The sequence below is a fragment of the Phodopus roborovskii genome, unplaced genomic scaffold (assembly GCF_943737965.1).
Source record: "Phodopus roborovskii unplaced genomic scaffold, PHOROB, whole genome shotgun sequence".
NCBI lineage: Eukaryota > Metazoa > Chordata > Mammalia > Rodentia > Cricetidae > Phodopus > Phodopus roborovskii.
Genome location: NW_026126481.1, coordinates 865,431 through 890,938, shown reverse-complemented (window position 1 = coordinate 890,938; position 25,508 = coordinate 865,431). Strand labels below are relative to the sequence as shown.

At 40.8% G+C, this 25,508-nt stretch overlaps 1 protein-coding gene across 1 annotated transcript in view; it reads right to left on the bottom strand.

The window, feature by feature from the left end:
* Positions 1–25,508, bottom strand: part of Prune2 (prune homolog 2 with BCH domain) — a 209,146-nt gene that overhangs the window by 168,852 nt on the left and 14,786 nt on the right. Inside the window, exons 3-6 of the mRNA XM_051194076.1 lie at positions 23,841–24,043; positions 20,743–20,906; positions 9,166–9,315; positions 6,786–6,880 (exon numbers count right to left, since the gene is read on the bottom strand). Coding sequence (XP_051050033.1) covers positions 6,786–6,880; positions 9,166–9,315; positions 20,743–20,906; positions 23,841–24,043 — 612 coding nt within the window. The remainder of the gene's footprint in view (positions 1–6,785; positions 6,881–9,165; positions 9,316–20,742; positions 20,907–23,840; positions 24,044–25,508) is intronic.

Sequence of the window (25,508 nt, the reverse complement as noted above, 5' to 3'; positions counted from 1 at the left end):
GTGGCCTTATGCTCATATCCAACAACACATAGATTATATATTAATATATTTGCATTTAATGGCCCAGCACAGGGTACTAGAAGCAAGTTGTCAGGCTTGGGTAGGTTGTATCCCACACTGGCCACCTCCATTTCCTGTCCACTGTGTCACATGCCCCCCCCCCACCTCATCACACCAGGGAATCAGAGCTCCAGTAGAATGCTGGCACCATGTTGTAAGGGTGGCAAGAGATGACTGTCAAATTTCAGAAAATATGCAAACCCATTATTTGCAAATTAGAAACAGCCATTATGAAAATTATCTAATTTAACGTAATCATCTAAAGCTTTCACTTCTTAACACTACTGTGTTAAGAATTGAGTTTCAGTATCAATCTTGGAGAGATGCAAATATTAAGATTATAGCAAGCAAAATGATAGCTAGGGAATGCAAAGGGGGTTTGGTGTCATTTAGAGAAATCCATTTACAGAGCAGAGCTAGATGGAATGTGTTTCATGACTCATAAAAGTCCATTTGAAACTGACTAATAGGTAAAACAAGGAAAGTTACCCCCAAGTTGAGTTTAGTGGGAGAAACAAAACAAGAATTCCACTCAAACGCATTTGCAAGAAAGCACATTTTTGCAGAGCCATGTTGTAGTTTGAACCAAAGGCCCTTGCCCTGAAGGCTTGGTTCCCAGCCTGTGGTACTGCTGGGAGACGACCGAAGTTGAGCATAGTGGAAGCAATCTAGGCAGCTAGGCATGCAGCCTTGGAGGTGATATTGAGCCTCCAGCTCCCTCCTACTTATCTCTGCTTCTTGGCCTCCCCATGGTGGGCATCTTCCTCTGCCACGTGTTCTGCCATGATGTACTGTCTCGCCACAGACTCAAAGCCACCATGGATTGAAACCCTTGGTAACATGAGCCAAATAACTCTTCTTCCTTATATAAGTTGATTGATTAATGTAAGGTGTTTCATTACAGTGACAGAAAGGTGAACTGTTGATGCTGCATTTTTGGCTATCGTGAGAAGGTGCCTATAAACAGTTTGCAAAGATTTTAAAATGTCACAACTTCCCGCTGCTTCAAGAATTCCTTAACTAGCACACTCTGGTCCTTCTCCAGTTGCTTCCTTCTGTAAGGAAGAGCTCATTCCATGGTGGAAACGAAAACCCACATTTCCAAGACCAGTTTCCAGGTCTTCATTCTGTCATGGTGCTCAAGAAGCTATGAATCATTAGCTTGAAATTGATTTCAACATACAATCTACACTTAGCCTGCCTCACCCAGACTGATTTCTTAAGATCCTCCCATGACAGTCATCTAGCCATTTCATCATTTGCTTCAAACCCCTCGGAATTCTTCAGCATTAAGAACCATGAAGTTCAAATGCTTCAACCTACAGAGCGTTTTGATGTATAGAGTCACTAGCAATGTTCAAGAGTCATTCTGTTTTGTTTTGATTTAAAACAAAAATCCCACCAATAAATATGTTGGCTGAGCACGATGTTCTTCATTTTATACACTGATTTGGAAAGGCTACTTCATAGCAAGGATGTGGAATCGTGCATGATTTTGAGTTCTAGACTTGGGCTGGAAAAAAAATGTGGTTCAGAACAACTGAATGACTTGGGAAGGAGGCTCTTCAGTTTCCTGAGATGCCTGCAGGCTGAGTTGTGTGCTCCTGGCTCCCAGCTTTCATGAGCTGTCACCCATGTCCACTCTAGACTCCCTCTCCCACATATCTACAACAAACTTTCTCCTCCACCATACCTAGAAACATTCATGTCCTTTCCTTTCCTCTTTTATTTCTGTTTTTCACTCAGAGGGAACTGGAAGGGCTTGTCCATACAGTTCCATTGGTTGGGTAAAAAGGCTTTGAAAAGCCACTAAAAAACCCTTCAGTATTTATTAATATTTTGAAAAATATGCTGGTCAAGACAATGTTTCCCTAAAAGTATCTATGTATTTTATTATAAAAATAAAGCATGTCTTTCATCTTAAAAAAAAAATCTCTGCTCAAACAATGAGAAGTCATCATTGTTGCCTAAAGAGGTGGCGATTTCAAACCTGCTTGCTCAGTCTTAAATCACTGGTTACGATGGGTATCGTGTGGAGGGAGAGTGCTCGTTCCTTCTGGTCTGTGATCTCAGTGCTAGTGGAAAGTGCTGCCGGTTTTCCCCTCTGCTGTATTCCAAGGCACCTTGTGGGCAGTGATCTCCCTACAGGACAGATGAGTCAGTGCACTGAGTCACCAGAATGCCACCCTGGGGCTCTCTCCCCTGGGTTTCAAACCGTAGGGCTCTGGTCAGGAGGACTCCCCAGCTCCCAGCTCTGTAGAGTAATGATCCAGAACACTAGATCTGAACATGGATTACATTTCAGGAGCTGTAATCACAAGGGCTTCTCACCTACACAGAACTGGTTTGCATGTGGTCCATGTTCACATAGACAAATCTATTGCTCAATTCTTGAGCTTCCTTAGAGGTCTCATCACAGTCTGTATCCCCATAAAACCTCTATGTCCACATCCTAACTGGAAACACTTAGAATGTGGCTTTATTTGGAAACAGGACAGTTATAAGTTAAATGAGTTCATTAGACAGGGTCTGATCCAATGTGACTTATGTCTTTAAAGCTGGGACAGGGAGTCAGGTCACAGGGTCACACACCAAGGGCAGATGGCATGAAGATAAAGCCAGGGGCCTGGATGATGCTCCCACAAGCCAAAGAATGCCATTCATTCTCACAGCCTTCAGTGGGCACTCATCCTGAAAGCATCTTAATCTAAGGCCCTAAGTTTCCAGAACCATAAGACCATTGATTTCTTCTGAACCCTGCAGTCTGTGGACTTTTCTGTACCTTTATATCAGCCCTAGCAGCTAGATACAGCATGAGTCTATCTGTGTGTGAATAAATCCTAGTGAAACTGATACAAAGCAAGCCTACCACACCTATACCTGACTTTTGTCCTCAAGAAGTAAAGATGCTAAAGTGATGTAATCTTCAGGAAGATGCTTAAGGAAGTGTTGACTAAGGAACCATTACTACAGTACTACCACAACCCACCTCAGTAGCTTCTCATTAGAATGGAAAGACATAGACATCTTAAAGCACTGCTTTACCAGAGTGTAAACAAGGACCAATAAACAGAATCATCAAAGGCTCTTCCAGCAATGAATAAGGTTAATTTTTGTTCCAATTTACCACATGCTTTATTGTCCATACATTTTCTTCTGATGGACATGTCAGTAACCAATGAAAAGGCCCAAAGGATGACTTCAATAATCATCAATCAATGAACTGGATGTCACCACTTGAGGACTTGAGGCACATTCCTTGCAAGGTGCGTGCTGCAATAAGACACAGGTGGCTTGGAGGACCGAGTGCCTTTGCTTCCACAGCCCTGTCTATGAAGAAGGCCTGTTGTTGTCACTGCCCAACTTCAGGTAGGGTTTTACTTGTCACACCTCAAAATCACACTAATTTATAACATTGTATGTTGAGCAAAGTTCTAAAATTGTGTTACTATAATAATTTAATTTTTAGGGTAGCTCTTCCCACAACTAATATTAGCATATTTTAGGTTACAGTTATCACTTGTAAGAAATCTGCATCAAAAATGACAAATGGGATCTATAAGCTTGTTCCTTGTCATGTAGAACATCTGAATCCCTATGTCTAACGCAATAGTGGCGTTTCTTTCCTTTTTTCTTAAGGTTTATTTATTTTTATGTGTGTTGATGTCTTGCCTGAATGTCTGTCTGTGTAAGAGTGCCAGATTCCCTGGAACTGGAGTTATAGACAGTTGTGAGCTGCCATTTGGGTGCTAGGAACTGAACCCAGGTTCTCTGGAAGAGCAGTCAATGCTCCCAAACTCTGAGCCATCTCTCCAGCCCTTCTCCAACCATCAGTGGTTTCTACCTCCCATGTTTGTGGATCCCTCTGTGGCATATTTTACAAAGAGAGAAGCTTCCTGGATTTCTGAATATTTGCACCCAAGAAAACTATTGGTTCATTGGATGAAACAAGGCAGGTCATTCCTCAGTGGTGGAATAGAGTAGTGCCAAGGCCCATCAAACATATGGAGTGCTTCCCCCTTTCCCTGACATGTGACAGCACCTCCCTCTGCCCTCTTCTGGTTTGACAGCTGACTAGTTTGCAAAACTACTTGCTCAATATTTAGGCTGCGGAATAAGTGGTAATGGCCATGAATACTAACATGATGTGGGCCATGAAGAAAAAGGAGGAGGAGGAGAAGGAGGAGGAAGAAGAGGAGGAGGAGAAGAAGGAGAACCTGTCTGATGCTAGCTTTCAGTCATGATGAAAGAAACGGGTTCAAAGGGGCAAAGAAAGTGAATTCAAGGCCACCCTGAGCCACTATACAAAAAAAAAAAAAAAAAAAAAAAAAAAAAGAAAAGGAAGGAAGGAAAAAGGAAAACTAGGCAGCAGCAAAGAATTTATTAGGAAGCTCAAGGCCCTGGGCTCAGTCCTAAGCAGTATAACAGTAAATAAATTCAGAAACACATAATCAGATATCAAACAAATCACAAATAAATATTTGCATTTACTAAGCATCTACTATATGCCCCACAACTTTGCCCAAAAGTTGAAGACACGTCAATTAGTTAAAAATACCATCTAATTGAGCTGGTTTACACTTAATGGGATTCATAGTACACATTTAAGTCCTCGGTTGGTAGTTACAGAGATGGCATTGCATAAGAGCTCAGAGGTTGGCAGTAAGAAGTGGAGAGTTTCTGGGGGCCATGAAGAAGTGTTAACCCAGTGTGGTCATGCTTGGGAGAACAAGCCTGATTTAGAAAGCTGTGGGGACAACAAAGAGCCTCCCTGAGAACATATTTAGATGGAGAGAAGACTGAATAAATGTGCTAAAACAATTAATTTTGGGGGATGCTGGTCTTTGTTTTTAAATTAAGGTTGGTAAAAATCAGAAAGGATTGCTGGACCCCAATTACTTCCAAAACAGGGTTAGGAAAACAGCACTGTCATGGGACACCTTAGCGGGGAAAATAAATTGTGCCTTTAGCTATATGTGGGGTTTCAGCTGACACACGGATTAGTGAGCATCTTTTCTTCCAGGGAAGCTGCAGCATATTAGGAAGGAGTCCTAGCTACATTTCTCAGCTCTCTTTAACATCACCACTCGGATGTAAATACAGGCATGGTGCTAATAACATCTCAGCTCGCTTTCAGCAGGTGAGAGCTTCAGATGTACCTGTCCATATACATAAATGCCTCTCGCCTCCCAGAAATTCACACAGGGATTCTAGAATTATACTTAACTGCCTGATTAATTACTGGACCTCCATGGAAATTACTGTGAAGATTACACAACCATTCCATCTCTGGTTCTGCTTGATAAACATTTACAGTTTAACATATTTGACAAAGCCATTTATATACTGCTATAATATAAGTGAAGGTAGATTAAAGCTACAGTAAGTCTATGATATTCATAGCCTTAAAATAACTCACTAACTACAGACAGTTCCCTGAGCAATTACAAGATGTTCTGTGTTAATTTAGAAAGGAATTCCAAACAAGCCATTTAAAACCTAATAAGATGCCATTAAATGAAGGGGGACAGGGGAGGGGGAAGCTAAAGAAAACCCTAAGGCTTGAACCAGTAGAAATGATTCTCAGAGCTACTGACCCTTGCAAGATCCATGTTTTACTTGGGTTTCTAGACACGAGGCAGATTTCTAATTGAAGGTGATTATCTAGTTACTACATCCCAAATTGCACACATTTCTTGTATTGGTTCACACCCACAACTAATTAGATGGAGCATTTATAAATCTGAAAGTCCATGGAAACTGTTACATTGATCTACAAGCTACACATCGAAAAGGAGTGCTGTGTGCTGGGACGTGCTATATACTGGGCCTGATGCCACCAGCCCCTCCTGCTCACATGCATCTATGGGCTGAACTGTGAGGCTGATCACTCGGGTGAATTCACAGAGAGGTTACAGAACAAATAACCTCTTGAGTTTCCTAAACTCAAGAGTTTTGCTCTTGAGTTTTCTAAAGTGTGGACTTTATGTATGCCACTGCCCAGAAATAAGCACACTGAGACAGTCACCATCATCACAAGAAAGATACAAACAGCAACGCACCATTCAAAAGACAGATTCCTAGCTAGCAGATTTTATGTCCACACACTTCTGAACTCCACACCTCCAATCAAAGATGGGTGGATAGCCTGACTGAGGAAATACAACAGTAAAAATACAAAAAAAGGAAAACAGACTTCCACTAAGGCACAAATGCACCTCGATAAAATATAGCTCCCATTAGTCGGGTTAATTAAGATGAACACACAAGTCGTTGGGAACCCCCAAAGTAGGCAAAAGGTAATTTACTAAGCAAAGACATAAAGACAAGGGTAGCATTCATTCCGAGTGACTCATTAACTGCACTGGTGGGCTGAGGCTCCTTCTCAATACTGGAATTGTCATAGCCGATTATCAAAATGGCATGTGACCAAACAGCTTACAAAGGGAAAACTGCCACCTGCTTGCACAAAGAAAATACGCAAGTGAATCTAATCATGTATGTTACAATCTCTACCTAACACAGACACGTGCAAAGGGTTTTCACTAGCGTTCATATTGCTTCCACAGCAACGATAACTCCTGGCCAGTCAGACATTCAGAGCAAACCCTTACCCTCTCACACCAGAGAACTGCCTCACACAGCATGGCAGAAGGTGGTACTCCAGGCATTCAGACAGCAATGGTGTAAATTCCATTTTGGCTGGAAAAGCACCCTATCCTTACCTCCAGCGTCATGTTCACAGTGCTGACAGCCACTTTTATTTCACCATCTGACAACTCCTTTAGATCTTTCAGCATTGTTTTTTCAATACTTAAACCTGTGGATAACAAGGGGGAAAAAGCAAGTCATACGTGGGATCCATTATGAAACTACATGTCAAGGGGTCATTTAAAGAATTTTTTCCTACTAAGCTCAACATGTTATAATACCACTCTTATCAGTAATAAATACACACTAAGTTAAAAATTACGCTTGTAGCACCATCTACATCGGGTCAGATGCATGCAGGAAATAGAATTTACCCCTCATGGTATAAAAGGAGGTTCTTGATGGCAGGATGCTTACAGAGGGGTGGTGGGGTAAAGGAGAGAATGAAAGATGAGTCTGCCAGAGACCAGCAAAGAGCAAAGGCCAGGCAAGGGAGCTAGGATTAGAGAAAAGACTCTGCCAGGGCCTGACATCACAGCAAAAGTGGAATAGGAAAGGTGTGCATGGCCCCAGGTGACTTCCTTCTGCCCTCATTACTCTTCCCACTGACCAAACAGAAGCCAGAGTCAAGGAAGCCTGGAACAGGCCATGCTTGGGCATCAGTCTCCAGAGGCCCAGAGCAGGTCAGGTGGGGTAGGAGTAGGCAGCCTTACCATATAAACTAGCCAAGTAGTAGCCTAAAAGGTCCAAATTTAGATGACCCGCTACAATTTTATAATTGCCAGTGTAATTTTATGTAGCTCATGAAACTATCATAACTGAGCCAGGTGCGGTATTGAACATCTCTAATTTCAGCACTTGGGAAGCACAGGCAGGTCAATCTCTAGGAGTCTGAGGCCAGCCTGGTCTATAAAGAGAGTTCTGGGCAAGCAAGCCAAGATGCATAGTGCCATCCTGTCTTACACAAATGAAGGCTATCTTCATTGAGCTGGCTGCCCCTGTAACAATCTCTGGCAGTAGGCATTATTGAATTCCTCACTTGGTGGCAGGAATAATCTAAATGCTTTTGACAACTCTAGAGTTGCAGTTGGCTGACCAGTGTATTTCCATGAAATCTATCACAGACACACAAGAACAGGTATGCCTGAATGTTTAACTAGCCTTCTCTATGGAAAGATTCACTACAAAGCAATGCAAAGTACAGACATCTTTTCTGGGTATCTATGAAGACAGTCTACTGCCCACACCACCAGTAGAGAGCATGCTATCCATCATAGCAACATGGGGAAACAGAAGGCTTCTTGAAATTCTCACCAGACTCAGAGTCAACTGTGACTCATTTTGACTTCTAGAGTACATTGTAACAACAGTAGCCTGGGGTGGTCTAGAGAATGAAGGGAGATATACACCACTGTGCACCTGTGCATCAGCGTGCTCCCCACATCCATGCACAGGTACTTTACTGTGGGTGTGGCAGATGCAGACAAGGCCCTGACAACATCCCTAACCTCTTTTTATCTTGTTTTGGCCAGCATCATACTCCACTGGTGATCTGAGATCTTTGCTGGCCTCTAGAGCTGACTTTGGAGGAGGATTCACTCTCCTCTAGACTAGGGAGCACTCACTGTTTCAGTGGTCTGCTGATTTAACAGTTAAACCTAGTTTATAGCACTTCGTTTCTGTAGCATTAACACACTTACCATGGCTAATTTCAAACTGTTAACCCAATATTAGCCAACTTACAAAATCAGAAAAAGTTAACCACCAAGCCTTAGGGCCAGGATGGCCTGTGCCTACCCATCACTGCACTCTACAGGGGACCAGGGAAGAATAGTTTGTAATTTAGTATTTTCTCCTTAAAAGCAGGCCTTCTGGGTTTAGATCCCACCCAGCTCACTTGCCACAGCTGTGTTTATTGGAATGTGTCTGTCCATGATTCAATATTCTCATCTGGAAAGTGGGGTATGGTAAGGCTTCAGGAAGATCAGCCTTGCAAAGTTAGACTATCAGAACCTTGTGCAGATTAAGCTCTCACGGAAACACAGCTGTTTATTATTAAACAAAAGTTGATCAGATTATCCACTGTCCCAAAAGCCTAGACTTAAAGAACAATTTAATTGGCTTAGCTATCTCCTATTTCTTCTAATGAAATCAGAATCACAAAATCCAACTGTCTTTGACACTGCCCCAGACACATTCTCAAAACAAAACTTTATCAACAGGTGTAGACACTGTGTGCATTAGCCTGTGGATTAGCTAAATACCCAGACAGCCTGGGCAAGGGGTTTCCAACGTAAGATACCCACTTCCAGACTGACAGCACAACCCCAGAAACCCCTCACAAGCACAGAGAAAGGGGAAAGAAAGTGCAAGCATGCTCAGATTGACCTGATAACACTCTGCAGGTAAGCCACCCCTCCTGGAAGGAATGAGAGAGCTAGGACAGTCACTCACCCTGAGCACTGAGCTGGGTCTCCTGCAACACGCTGATGATATCATCTCTAGGAGGCAGGTTGGGAAACTGCTCTTCCAGGATGGAGAGAATGTCCTCCTGCTTCTCTGGGAGCTCAGGATCCATGGTCATCCACTTGAACAGGATACTGCCTGAAAGGCATGGATACAAATGCTTTTGAGCTCTTGCCCCATTAGCCAAGACAGGAATGCTGGAAACCAACGTCTTCATGCTACAGGTTCTGGCCTCACTGGCCAGACTGGTTCCTACTCTCCAGGGCACAGAGTTTGGGAAGAAAGAAAAGCACATCTCCACATAAGCACTGAAAAAGGTGACAACCTTGGTTTTCAATGATTTCAAAACAGAAATTAATGGTAAACTATTCACAAATTTTGTCAATCCTATCCCCTTCAAGGGACCAGAAATATTCATCCAACTTGCCATGTTACTGACTATATATTAATTTACTTCTTTTCATAACCAAATGATTGCATAACTCCATAGTGTATACTTAACACTGCCTGATAGCCTGGCTAAACTGAAAGCTCTTTCTAGCCTTTCAAGCACCATACATAGTTTTGAAATAATTTAGTTATCAAAGTGCACAATCTCATAGGCTGGTTCCGAACTGCAGGCTGAAGTTACTAATTTGCTGCTCTGATTTTAGTAGGAATGGTTAAAAAAATTAGTCCAAAGAGTAGGAGGCAGGTAATAAAAGACAGTTTTACTGTGTGTATTTGTGTTCTAAGACCAATGGGAGACCTTTTCAGAGTTTTAAATAGGAGGCATAATGTTCTCATTTACATTTTGTATTTTTATAAGCCAGAATTTGTACTCTGGCTATTCTTCACATGGTTGTGAAGAATAAAATAGAAAAGGAAAGCTAGGGAGCCCCACTGGTTTTATTCTGTTTGTATATTTATAAACATCATCTTACCATAAAGAAAATGGGACAGATCTAGTAGAAATGACAATACAAAAATGGAAGGTGACCAAAGAGATTTTGGGTAGATTTTGGATGTAAAACCTAAAACACAAAAATGATTTTCCCATTTGTTTTTAAGGCAAACAAAAATCCAAATTTCACAAAATATGTTCAACAGCTTCTGGATCTGGTAGACCAATTGAACAAGAGCAAAGTTCTGTGCACAGAAAAGACACAAACTATTAATGTATTAGAGAGCCCCCAGCAGCATCTTAGGAACATGGATGGTGTAAGTGCAAAGCAGAGACCCAGCATTCCCTACTGCTTTCCTATCCAAGCAGTTGCCAGTTCAGGAGTTGTGGCCACCAGACAGAGAAGCCTACAAACCTAACAACGTTATAAGGCCTTGCAGAAAGCTGTCAGCGAGAGGGAGTCTTAGCCTCAAAAGCTTCCAATCTAGTTAACTGCTTGGTGTTGTAATAAAGTTTATGGGAACACAGCCATCCCTGAAAATTTATAGTGTTTATAGGCATGCGCTCACGCTCGCGCGCGCGCGCGTGCACACCCACACTCATGCACAGACACACACACACACACACACACACACACACACACACACACACACAGAGGCAGGCTTACGTGTTTCAACAGAGCCTGAAATAGCTGCTTGCTGGCCTTCTTTGGGAAAGATTTGCCATCTGCTGCCAAGGAGAAGGGTAAAACAAAAACAGACATTTTTCATATATTGCCAATCTGGCGTAGAGTAGCTTAAATAGACCATCCAGTCCCTGCCACTCTTCCAGCTCCTCTGAGGTGACAAAGGAAGTCCACTCCAGAGAAAAAGGACTCACCATCTCCTCGCCACCTTGATGCTGTCTGGAAATAATGTTCAGCCATCACCCAAAAGGTACTGGATATAAGGGACCAAGTGACTGGAAACTGTGGAGGGAAAAACTCATGAGAAGACAACTGGAGTGGATCCAGAGGGAGTAAAGTGAAACTAACTGGAGAATTGGAATCCAAAGCAATCCAGTGAACACTTAACATTCTGTTTCTAATGACTGGGTTTCAGAATCCTAAAGTTTCCCACAGTAGATCAGATGTGGTGGGGAACTGAAAACTAAGTCAGAAGAAAATATCCACACTGAAGCACAGAGAAGAAGAAAGAAAAAAAGTGGCCAAAAACTACAGAGAAAAGTTTAAAAACCTAAGAACATGGAGCTGGTTTCAATGTGTGTGTGAGACAGCTCCTGCTCAGAAAGGGAGAGAGAGAATTGTAACATTTAAGAAACACTACAAACCAAAATCATGGTTAACATAAAGTAAAACATCTGTAGGCAGTAAAAATGTTTTTTAAAAATTACATAGAAAAAGATTAAATCAGCTAGGGAGAAAACACACAACTATAACAAAACTGCAGCAAAACAGAACCTGGCTCCTCAGTTAAAAGGATTGATGTCAGAAGAGGGTGGAATTGTGTCTTCAAAACTCAGACATAGGAACTCACCGTCCTAGAGCCTTATATTCAGTGAAAATGTGGCTGAATAGAAAAACATTTCTAGGGGGAAAGTACAAGTATGTCACAAGAAACCCTACTCTGAAATAAACAAGAAGGCCAAAAGACAATGGTCCCAAACAGAAGCAAAACCAAATACCAGAAAGAAGAACATTCTGGAGATATAAATATGTGGTCAGCATGAACAGCATTTGCTGTATGAATGGAATCTTAGAGAGTTTAAAGTAGATGCAGTTAAATACATTTCAATAGTGATGAGCTGAAGAAGGGGTTAAAGGAGAGAGGAGAGAAGGGGGAGCTGGGAGGGAAGGGAAGAAGGAAGAGAATGGGGAAAACAGAAAGGGAGAAGTAACAAGCTTTCTACAGTGGTGAAGAAACATCATAATAAACAGTGATGATTAATGTGTAATGGTATGTTATTATGAAGGTATTTTAAGAGTTAAAACACATTATTTTTCAAATTCTATAATGGTAAGATAGCATTTTTACATACTTGCATACCCCCTGGTTTTGTGCTTAATAGAAGCCAGCTGGATTTTCAGATCTTTCCTGCGCTTAGCATACTGCAGAGTGCTATCCTGATGGAAGGATATAAAAGAAGTTCCCACACAGATGGGCAGATAGGAAAAAATAAAGTGCACTTTAATATATGCTACAGACAACTTTGAATTTGTCATGTGGCTGAGAGTCTTGGTTTTAAAACACATGGAAGAGAAAGGCAGTATTTAAAGTTAGTCTAAAAGATACTGCCTTAAGCAGAATCCTACAGCATGACTCACCGAGAATGATTCCTGTCTCTGGCTGATTCAGTCTGACTTGACAATAGCAAGGACACAACTGCCTACTAGGTTGACAGTAGCAAGAACATGACTGCTCACTAAGATAGGATACCCTGTTCAAGCAGATGCAGTCCACAACCTTGGTTGTCTTTCCTGGGCGATAAAGAGTACAGATCAGTTTCATCTCAAGACTCATCTGGGGACTTCACATTATTTTTTTAAAACTGTATTACTTAAATACTTACAAATAAATAAAAACATCACACACAAAATTAACCAAACCCAAAGTCTGTACAACTCCTTGAATTTCTATGCAGTTACAGAGGGGATCTGAAGCTAATTTTTATTCTAGTTCTGTTTTGGAATTTTGTTGTTGTTGTTTTGGTGGTGGATAAATGCATAAAATATATTTGATACTTAAAGTATAAAATTTAATGTGATGTTCCACTGCCTCTGTTCTGAGTGCCCAGAAACACATTTAGTAATCATATAATTTTGCTAAGTATTGGTATCAAGATACGTAGTAGCCAAAGACACCTGTCAGTACACTAGAACCTGGTTCTGAATGAGTGTTAACTTCTAGCAAATTCTAAGCACATAAACAATCCATATACCTGTACCCAGAGTACCTCATTATTCATACACTAATAAGGGGGAAAATAGAATTAACAGTAAGCAACAAAGAAAGCAATTATAATAAAATACAATAAATGTTTTATTTCTGTAGAAAAAAATCAACCATAATATCCTTTGTTCAAAAGAATGGGGATGTAAAGGGCCTCTTGCTAACAGTAATTGCAGCATGCTAATACGGCACATTCCCTGAGCAACTGCAGCATGCTAATACTGCATACTCCCTGAGCAATTGCAGCACGATAAAACACTGCATACACCCTACAGCACCAGAAATTGGGAAACAGTCAGCATGGGAGATTGGAGTTATCTACGTGATGAATTTCTAGCAGAAAAAAAAAAAGCTTAAATCTTTTTTCTGTTTTCCCGGGATTGATTTTTTTCATACTGAAAGAAAATATTAAATAATGAATAGCAGAGGTGGGCAGAGAAGGAAAAGATAAAGGAGAAAAAAGACATACACTATAATCCCCATGTTTATCATAAAAGGTACAAAAATACAATCCTTGCAAATTTAGAATGTCTGAATTTAAGAGAAAGGCTACCTTTGTGTGGCTGAAAAAGTAACACCAGGAGAAAGTAAAATTTCTACCTCCTAACCCAAGTCTCTTCTGAAGCACAGCAGGCAACATAATTCCCATGGATGTCATACCATTTAGAAGTGGGATGATTCACCCTTTGGGCAAGAGAGGAAGGAAAAAACCCACCTTGGCTCTTCTGTTCCTTTCCCACTTGACCTCCTTAAAAGGGCCATTTTAAATCTGTTAATCCAGTCTACCAAAATAGCAAACAACTAGTCTTTATTAAAGGTCAGCAGAGAGTGCCAGTGGAACAGAGGGTAGACTTCTGAGGACCTGGGCATGGCTCTCCACTTTGTCCTAGGCTAAGAACAAGAGCGGCTGTTTGCTTTAGTCTTCAACTTATGGCTACTGTCAAGGCCTTATGCAAACAAACATGAAGGGCCATTTGGGTAAAGTGTGAGCTTGATGGAAGCATGCTTGGAAATTGGTGACTGAAATCTCAGAGCCAGATGGTTCCTGAACACACACACACACACACACACACACACACACACACACACACACACACACCTCAATGTGATGATTCAGCAATTTGATGAATCTTAGAGTTGGCAGCCATTCCCTAGACTACATCTCTGAAGAAATAAAAAGAGCAGAGGTTGAACAGTCTGATGGGTTTGTAACCATCTTTGGCACAAACCCAGAACATGACCAAATGCAAACCTTAGATCACAAAATGTGACTATTAGATATGTTCACATTGGCCATGTTTTAAAATAATAATAAAATAATTTTCCAGAAAGGAAGGTGGGGGAGAGAAGTAAGAAAAAGGGAAAAGAAAGAAAAAAAGAACCACACAATAAAAAGAAAGACAGATGGGAAAGGAGAAGACAAAGACACATTTCCAAGAATCAAGGTCGATGATCTTACCGGAATGACATATGTGTCTTCCTCTACATGTAATATGTTATACAAATAATTCAAAAGCAATACATTATAAATATATGCCTTTCTGGTTGAACTAGATGTTAACAATTTGTGCCTGAAATTACTGTTTCAAATTAAAACAAGATGCAGCGGCTCTGAGAGGCTCCTGTTTAAGGGCTGACATTCCCTTCTCTGCCTGCAGCTACCAAGGGTGCAGGCAGGAGGAAAAGCTGGCTCCTGCTGCAACACATTTCCCAAGGAGAATGAAAAACTTCCCCAGAGATGAACGCCAAGTGCCTGAGAAAGAAGCTGATGCAAAAAGATCCTGTGATGGGCAAGGAGGAAGCTTATGGACAAAGAAACTAAGCACTAGCACCAGGAAGACAGGCAAATGTACAGAGCTGAGTTTTGCATAGCTGGAGGCAAGAAAAGCTATCAACCTCCATCCCTACTTAGGTGATGCTTCAAAGGTGAGGAGGTTTTTTTTTCCATTCTCTGGCTCTTTGGTAACATCCTTATTGAATTAAATGCCAAATGGGAGGAAGGACCAATCAGTAAGAATTGCCTCAACAGCCTCCACTTTGAATGTGGGCCTTCTGGGAAACAAAGTTTCATTTATGAGAAAATCCTGACATATGCTGTTCAAAAACACTGCAAAGAAGCCAATGGAAGACAAGGACTCTAGCACCAAGGTTGACTAGATGGACAAACTCATTAGAAGGATGAACTAAGGTGTCTACTGTGGTATTGTAATTCACCTAGTTAATAAAGTGACAGCTATTTTAAAAGAAGATAAATTAAATTCAAATTATCTCAAGATGGCTAAATACTCCACCAACCTTGAAACACTGTCTTTGACTGACTTACTTGTTAGCACATATCCCTAATTGTCCTCAGAGCCAAAAGGCTACAATGGCAAGGGAAACAGAGGCAGCATGATTGGTGTGCAAATGACCCCTTAACAACAACCATAGCAATCAGGTTCTATTTCAATATTTGAATGAAATAGTATATAGCACATTGCAAACAGTTTGATAGTTCATTAGAGCAATACGTTTTAGAACCAAGGAGATTACATATGATTAAATCTGAGTATGTATTTTGTTTTGACAGAGGCAGCAGCTGATATAGATGATTGGGGACAGAAGAGCAGAGTCAGGCACTTTTTTGAGAGGACTGATGGAAAAGAACAACCAACCTTTAAAATCAGTGTCTTCCTTTTAAAAAACAAAGGAACTAAGAGACAGTTACTCTCAGGTGGGGCATTGGTGGTGCATGCCTTTAATCCCAGCACTCTGGAGGCAGAGGCAGGTGGATCTCTATGAGTTCAAGTCTAGCCTGGTCTACAGAGCTAGTTCCAGGACAGGTTCCAAACCAACACAGAGAAACCCCATCTTGAAAAACCAGAGAGAGAGAGAGAGAGAGAGAGAGAGAGAGAGAGAGAGAGAGAGAGAGAGAGAGAGAGAGATTCTCCTAACAAAGATATGTGAATTTCACCAGGAATTTCTGTCTTCATTTGTTTCAAGAAGCTCACACCCAAAGTCTGAAAGGGGATATTGTACCACACCCCCATGGTTTGCGTGATATCCCGATCTTATTCTTTCCTCCACTGTTCTTTCTCTTCATCCTGTTGCTGTTTTACTATATTATGTACTTTTTTGGTAAGCTACTTCAAATATTCTGTGCAAGAAGGATTTGAATGACAAAAATCAATGATTCAGAGATAACTGGCCTATGAAAGCACACACACTAGGTTTAAAATGTACACTGTATGGATCCATTTCTGTGAAGCACACAACCACACAAACCCTGTGTGAAGCAATTGGGATACATACACAAGACTGGCTAAAATATAAAGATAAAGCAAAGGGGCTAGAGAGATGTCTCAGCTGTTAAGAGCACAGCCTGTTCTTCCAAAGGTCCTGACATCAATTCCCAGCATCCACACAGTGGCTCTCAACCATCTGTAATGAGATCTGCTGCCCTCTTCTGTCCTGTAGACATGCATGCAGGCAGAACACTATATACATAAAAATAAATCTTTAAAAAAAAATGTTAAAAAAAAGAAAGAAAAGAGGTGTATGCCATGAATTGAGAATGATGTCTACTTCTAGGTATAATAGAGCTTAGCCTGTAGGCATGAGAAGGAGGCAATATTCTGCCTCTTTATCTGGGTAATTATCAAAGAGCATTTCTTCCCTGGTGATATTCTGAGCTGCATATTTATATTTTTATAGACATCGTTTGTATTTTTTCTTTAGATGTACTATGCTTCAAAAGGATTATATATATATATATATATATATATATATATATATATATAAAATCTTAAACATTTTACATATGGTGATAATTGATGAAAACAAAAGCTAGTCAGTCATTGCAAAATAATAAAATAAATCCCACTAGGATTTCTATAAGTTAAGAACAGACAATGAGGAATCATTGTCACAATAAGGATTATTAGTGGAAGAAATACTGTCCTTATTCTAGACAGTAAGGATACTAGAGGGATGGGCCACTGAAGACGATTTCAGTTATCAGACACTACCACATTCAATGAAGCCATGAAAGCAAAGTATAAATAGTATTTTTAAAAATGTCAAAATCTTTATTGATAATAGGGTTTTTTTTTCATTCAAGATATGTTGACTATAGTTCTCTCTCCCCCCACTCCTCCCAGGCCCTCCCCACTTCCCTACCCACCCAAACCCACTTTGGAAGAGTTCATCCACAGAGTTTTACTACATGCCAGGCAGAGTAGAGGCACCAGGACAGCAGGCAAGGTAGTGGACACAGTGATGTTCTGGAGGGAGCAAATAAAGAATGTAGGGACAGCTAGAAAACGAGCACCAGACCAATAGGAACTAGCACTCCATGGTGAAAACTGAGTGTGAGCCCTCCAGAATGAGAAATGCTGGGAATATCTAAACAAACACACAAAAGCAGATAACCTCAGGGGTGGGGGGGCACATCTCATTAGAAGACAGATGCTTAACGAGACAGAGGAAAGTGCTAGTCATAAGCATGGAGGACCTGAATTCTGAATAGGATGAGTTATAGCCAGGGAGCTGTTCATGGTCTTACTTACACCTTTCAAAGGTAACTGATTTTGTGTAGAAAATAGAACCAAGCCAGGCAGCCATGGCCATCATTATCTAGTAGACAGGCTGCTGGCTTAGATTGGGTCTCCATCAGTGATCATGGAAAACATGGATGGAGACCAGTTACAACATAGATAAAATCCAGTTACAACCAAGCTGGGAAGCTTGATGATGGATCAATGTGGGAGGTGTGAAAGAACCCAGGATAACTCTGGACTATGGTTTAAGCAAGCGAGTGGCCAGCATAGTTCTGCAGTTAAGTAGGGAAACACATAAAACTAGGTTTAGAGGTTCAAAAGTATTCCCTGAGGGAAGTGCTAAAGTCATGTACAAATGGGACAGACTTGTGTCACTAGAGTACTAGATAGGATCCAGAATACTAGTAAGAGTTCAGTATTAGACATTAAGAGCATTACTCAAAACAGTAAATAAAAAATAAATGAGAAGTAAATGATATCACCTAAAGATGATATGAAGATCCAAGTATGTCCAGGACAAAGTTCTAGGCACTCCAATACATAGAGCAGAGAGGAGGAAACAGAATTAAAAGACAAGCCTAGAACACTTGGCAAATACCTGTAATCACAGCACTGAGGAGGCTGAGGTAGGTGATAGCCATGAGTCCTTGGTCAGTCTGGACTATATAAGAACTTATCTAGAAATAAAATCTTATACACATGAAGGGATAGACTGAAAACTAGTTTACTTTCTCCCCGGTAGACTGAGAAGTATATACGGTCTTCTCAGGAATGGAGGGACAGTTTCTTAGTCCACCTGAAATCCATGTGACATGATCTTGGTGTGGTCATGGGTGTAAGAAGCAAAGGACAATCAAATTCAAATAGTACTTAATTCCCTGTACATTTAGAATTTTGGTACAAGGTTTATAATAGTATATTCTCCATGTCTAATAGAATTTTTTAGTCTCTTCTAAGTCTCAGCTGTTAAGTACCTAGTCATGTGACATCTAAGAGAACTATAACTTCTCATGGCTAAATGTGGGCATAAAATTTTGTATTTAATTTTCTTTTGTATCTTTAAGATTTAGAAGAATACATAGATACACGTCTGAAAAAATGTGTCAAGTTCACATCACAATTACTTCACAGTTGCTAAGGAAGACTGTTTTGAAAGTTACAGTACCCATTGAGAATTAAAGATGCTAACACCAATTGGAGGGAGACAGAAAACATGTCCTTTACACTTGATGTTACATATTATTGGAGAACTATGAAATCTAAGTTTGACTTCAGTGAACACAGCAAACTTTGGCTCAGCTTCTTTGTTAAATAACTAAAGATCTGAGAGCTTTACAAAATTCATCTATTGTTTCCAAATATGAGCAAAGTCTTGTGACTCTGAACACAGGGTCCTGAACATGTGTGGCATCTCTTCAAAGGCAGGCTATTTGGTTCACCATCCTTTAGTTCCCTTCATTTGGGGATGTTCCACCTCATCTCCATATACATGCACACAGGCAGTACACATAGGCACCATGGCCACAGGTTTATACTAAACACGCTGAAGGGATAACCAGAAGAGACAAGTAGTCCCTTCTAGTTCTCCAAATCTGAGCGTCATCATCACACATCATCGTCATCATTAGCAGTAGCAGCAACATCAACAAGCTACATCATTATCCTGATGTGTTTCAGCTTCATGTTATTTTGGTGTTGTAAAACCTCATGATCGTGAGTTCTGCTTTGACTACATCTTCCTTCAAGTAATATGTGTGCTAGACTTTTAGAACTACAAACTGCTCAGTCTGAACATTTCAATTGCCACACAACTTTCCCTGAGCTGAGATTCCTGATTGCTTTTCTGTCTGCCTTACCACAAAGAAAAACGATTATGATTCCTTGAGTTAGCTGAAGGTACCATTTCAAAGACAGCCTCATTAAAGACATCCATTGTCAATTGCAATATTTATGACCAGTTTCCTGGGGGCCATTCTTGAACTTTCAGAGGAACAGTGCAACTCTTGGATTTTTCCACTCTGAAGTGTGGTAGGAAAATAAAGTTCTTGGAAGGGCTGAGTCAAGTCTATCCTCAGCTTCCATATTTGCTGTTGTTTCAGACTGTCTCCTGACTGACTTGCCTATAGTAAACATTTTGAGGATAATTTGTGCCTAGTAGGTAGAAAGTGAATTTTGGAAAGAAAAAAAAGCTTTATACAAAAACAAAAATATTTTGCATGTCCCATATGTAAAAGGAACTGAATGCATATACTCATTTTGTAGCACAAAAGTTGATGGGTGTTTTCTAAGGTAAAAACCATTTGTTGGAAGCAGTGAGCTCCAGCAATGGCAAATTGTATCTGTAGGAAGTTAAGTCCAGAATGCACATGGATACCAAAATCTATGGGTACCCTAGACCCATGTGTAAGATGTTTGTCTGCATCCTGTCAAATCCTCAGCTATCTTTCACACACCTTACAATACTTAACATCTTTACAATACTTAGTATAATCCCTTGCCTTAATTGGTGCAATGGGGAACAACGTAAATTGTTATGCTGATCTTTTTTTTTTTTTTTCTTTTTTTCCTTCTTGGAGAAAAACTATGAGAGGTCCTTTACTGTGTTGATACAAACAGTGTAAAGTGATTGCTTTGGTTAAGTTCGAGAGGTGAAGACCATGGATACAGAGGGTTGACTGTGACACTATCATGCAGCAGTGACCCATGTTAACTGCAACCTGTGAAAGATCATGCTGACGGCCCTCCATCGTCTCATCGAAACAAAAGCGGAATGTTTTGCCTTGTAGGCAGGATTCTATAAACCAAGTATGCGTAAGTACAGGGGGATACTCCAAGGCTACAGGAACAGGGAATTCTGATCCACACTCTCACTGTCACAGGCGAGAATCTCCTTTGGCGGCTATTAACACAGCCGGAGGAGCAGCCTCCCTCTCCAACCAGAATACAGCAGCCCCATTTAACATTCTTGTCTAGTGAAACAGCACAGGCCCTTGTGCCTGTTTCTAAATGCACATTTTTAATATTCAATATAATGCTACTCTTTAACAAACTCTTTACTCCCTGCCTCTCTGATGGAGCTTCCCGGGGTCTTTAAAGGGATTGTTAACCCAAGAATGGATCGCACTCTTTCTGCATGAGCAGGCCCAGAACCAGCCCATTAAGCCTCTCGTCTTTACTCTGGCAGCGCTGCCCTCACCTCTGAGGAGATGTGCCAGCTGCTGGGTGATGAGCTCGGGGGCCTCGCGCAGGAGCTCCTTCAGCACAAGCGAGGAGGAAGACTCCGGCAACCCCAGCTCACCATCGCTCTGCTCGCCAGGGTTAATGACTCTGACAACCGCCGCTTCCAAACTTCTGTCTTCACTGGAAAATGAATGGAGAAGAAGAGAAAGTGAAGAAATGTTTCCCTGCTTTGGGGGATAATTCGGTCTCTACTCCCACATGAACAATAATTCCCCCTAAGTGGCCCAACACATAAATCCTCATGACTGGGAAGGTTAGCACCTGGAGAGTTGGCTAAGACACCTGAAGAGCAAATATAAGGACTTGAGTTCAGATTCCCAGAACCCATGTAAAAGCCGGATGTACTCCTTGCTGTGATCACTCCCTCACTACAAGGGGGTGGGTAGCTGCTGAGGCCTGCTGGTCAGCCGATCTGGCCAGTCAGTGAGCACCAGGTTCACTGATTAGCTTTCCCTCAAAAGAGGAGGTGCAAGGAAGACTCCTCTGTCCTGTGTGAGTTTGGACCCCTTTCCATGGGTGCTGGTGCACACACTCAAACACACACTCACACATACATGTATACTCACACACACATTCGAACACACATAGTCAAACACACACACTCATGCATACACACTCACAAATGCATATACATCTGCACACATATACACACTCTCACACATGCATAGGATACACACACAGAAGCATATATACACAATCACATATAATACATACACACATTCTCTTTCATACACATATACACACACATTCATACACACACAATCACATGCACATACACAGAAGCACATACACAATCACATACACACATTCTCTCTCTCTTTTTACCCCCCTCTTACACACACACACACACAAACACACACACACACACAAACAAACACATACACACACACACACACACACACACACACACACACACGGACAACAGGACCTTATTCTGTGTCTCCTCATGTATTATTTCCATTCATTACTTCCCTGTAGTATTTTCTTACCTCCATGGTAGCTACTATTTAGAAACCCTGTAGCTGTGTTCAGACCCTATGAGATGGGTTCTAGTAAGATCTTCCTTTTAGAAATGGGGAAACAGAGACACATTGCGGCTAAGGAATGTGTTCATGTCAGGTGACCAGAGAGTGGAGCAGGTGGCTTTTAGCTGACAATCTAACTCCAGTACCTGCTCAGAATGGTCATTGAAGTTCAGAAAAAAGAAACAAAACAAAACAAAAACCCCAAAACAAACAAAAAAAAAACAAAAAACAAAACAAAACAAAAAAAACAAACCAACAAAAAAAACACCACTATGCCTGTGACAGCTTCACTGTGATTTTTTTTTTTAAAAAACTCAGACTGATTAAAATTTGTACTTTTTTATTTTTGGAGCACCAAAGATCAATTTCTTGGGGCCTTTGCATGCTCAGCAAGTATTCTGTCACTGGGCCATCCTCCACCCCTCACCAAATTCCTATATTTGATAGAGGTAGATTTTTTTCAAAAGCAGGCAGATCCTACTTTTTTCCTTACTATTCAAGAACAAACGAGTAACAGTAAAAAAAAAAGTCAGCACACTATTTCTGTGAAATATTCTATTTCATAGACAACCATAAGCCCAAAGATCATAACCTGAGTCTCAAAGTCAAGCCTAATGCTTTCCATTTTAAGTGGTGACAAACGTCTCTCCTGATCTTGTGTCGTCACGTTTTACTCATGTGTGTTCCATGAGTTGTCCGGAAAAAGTTAGACATGCCTTAGCCAAGTGTTTGATAACTAGGAACACCCAGGCTATCTGTGGTTTGGGGACCGAGTTCCCTCCAAGGGTTCCCTTGTGCAGGGTGGTACCCATGGTGGAAACACAGGGCAATGCTGAGAGCTTTAAGAGGTAGCCTGGCAGCAATTCCTAGATCACTGAGTCACGCCCTCACATGGGGTTGGGCATTTCTAGTTTTTAGTTTCTTCCCTGATTCAAGGTGTAACTGTGTTTGTTCTTGCTGATGATATACCATCCTTACCACATCCCCCTCTGGAGACTCTCCTTGGTAGCTCTGTCAGATGCTTTATTATAGTGATAGAAAGCTGATAACTGAAGTCAGTCCCAGAGCTCATCCAAAACTTCCAGCCTCTTCTCAACAGATGGTTGATAAATATTATTTAAAAGACTTTCATTAGCCTTAAACAGCATAGAGATGAAAGTAGCCCACAGGCTGTTTTTCAAACACCTCATAACCATTTGTATAACTGATGCTCCCTCGGTATACTTTAATACATATGTAAATATGTGTCCTAAAAACTAGTTACATTTGAAAATTGTTAAGTATGAAGGCCTTACTTCAAGTATTCTAAGGTCAAGGTTCATTAGTGATGGTCATCAAAAATAGACAAATATGCAAACTGAGAAGGAGGAACACTTCAAGCTGTAGGCTGATGTCCCATCATTGAATAGCAGTAGAGGGTGGATCACAGAGGCACCTTGTAGTCACCTATAGGTAGGGATTCTGTCTTATTCCTCTCTCTTTATCTCAGATCTTTGCCCAGCAAGCAGGCAGACAAGCCAAGTTCTCATCTGAGCAATCCACTGAGTGTACATGGCGCCCTGGGCAAAGCCATTTGTGACACTTGACTCTACATTTCCTGCTGATGGCATGAGGCAACTAAACTACGTGGGTTGACACAAAGCTGTTCTTCTCATACCTTATAAATGAAAAACTATTGACCAACTGGCCCATTCCCCAGCTTTCCCCTTTTCTCTATGAGATTTCTTTAGAACCTATCTGTTTTACCTCATTTCAACTTGTGTTACTCATTTTCAACATCAATACATAAGGATTACTGGGACACTGGAAAGAAATACTGTTTTGGTAAATTTTACAAGAGTATTCTACTTAAAGATAACACATTTGAAATATAAAAGTAAAAATGGAGAACTGACATAGACCAAATTTTGTCATTAAAGAAAAATATTACTATTTTTTTTCTTTTTTGACTTTTAAAACAATAATAAGGGACAGCTGACTTGGAAGACTTCACTAGGGACAAAGCACAGAACCTCACAGGGAATCTTACCTCCCCAGGACATGGCTGCCCACAAGCGTTATGGACAGCTTTCCTTCATCATTCAGCTGATGCAGGTTAATTTCATCTCGGAATATGTGGGATGATTCAGAGATGTTCAGCTCTTCTAAAATAAACCTTGTCTCTGTGAAGTAGCTGAATTCTGTCCTTGGGATGTTCAGCACTGGCAAGCAGAGGACCCCAGGTGGACTGACCTACCAAAAGAGAAGGTAAGTCAACCACTGAAAACAGCAGTTTTCCTCCAGCTCGAAGCTAATTGCTAAAGAGAGTATAAGTCTTTTGGCCACAAATGAACCATGTGACAATCAAAATGAATCTCCCCGAGCCCAATTACAGAGCACGTTCCATTAGTAAGTAGACCCTGCTGTTATATTACTAAATTATTATTATTTATTTCTCTGTGTGTGTGCACATACCACGGCTCACATGTGGAGGTCAGAGAGGAACTCAAATGAGTCCATTCTCTCTTTGTACCATGTGAGTCCTGGGAAAGCAGGCAGGTGGCCATGTCTGGCAGCAACTACCCTCACCTGTTGAACCACATCACCAGCCCAGCCATGATGCTTTCTTAACTTCTTTTCTTTACCTGAGATTTTACAGGCAAGCCTCACTGGAAATGTTTAGGCCTTACTTCAAACCTTCCACAATTAAAAAATAAATGTATTCATGTATGCAGACGTGCACATGTATATACATACACATATACAGAGTATGGTTTGTAATGTGGGAATGTGCCATTTTTAAAATTTATTTATTTTTATTTCATGTGCACTGGTATTTTGCCTGCATGTATGTCTTTGTGAGGATGCTGGATCCCTTGGAACTGTAGTTAGACAGTTGTGAGCTGCCCTTTGGCTGCTGGGAATTGAAACCTATCCTGGTCCTCTGGAAGAGCAGCCAATGCTCTTAACTGCTGAGCTATCTCTCCAACCCTGATTGTGTCATTTTTAAAATGTTATTCACTTGGGAGTTAGGTTTAGCACACATATTAATAGGTTTTAATCTCTACTAAACATATATATATATGTATGTATATATATATGCATAAAGACTCATATGAAATATTTGTGGTGACTTAATGAGGAGGAGGATGAAGAAAATTTCAGAATCACAATAAATTTATTTGTCTATATGAATTTTTAAGTATTTTTAAAATTAAGGTATAGCAACGAGGATCTCACTGCCACTGGAAGAATGTGGGTTTGCTGATGTTTTATCTCTGAATAAGTAAATAGCCTTTATTCTTGTATTACTACAGCTTTGTCACAAGCATGTGCTTTTTACACAACTCAACACCCCAGCGTCTGTCTTCCTTTTCTGACATTAAAGGACAGGATTGTTTTCTTCTGCTGTGTATTCCAAGACATAAAACAATCAGGCAGTAGTAGACATTTAATAACCATTCACTGAACTAAATAAATGAACCAGACACTGCTACTGTACATAAAACACAAAAGCTTCTCCACCAAAGTGGGTTTTATTTCCACTGTAATGCTAATACTGAATCCTAGTTGCATAATAATCATTAGTGATTTATGTACAGCACGTTACTCCTCTGAACTAATTGACAGTTGTGTCTAACTCCTGCAAATGCAGTGGAGGAGAGTAGAGGATAATACATGAGTCAGAATGTGTTTCCCAGGCTGTCCAAGCAGGACT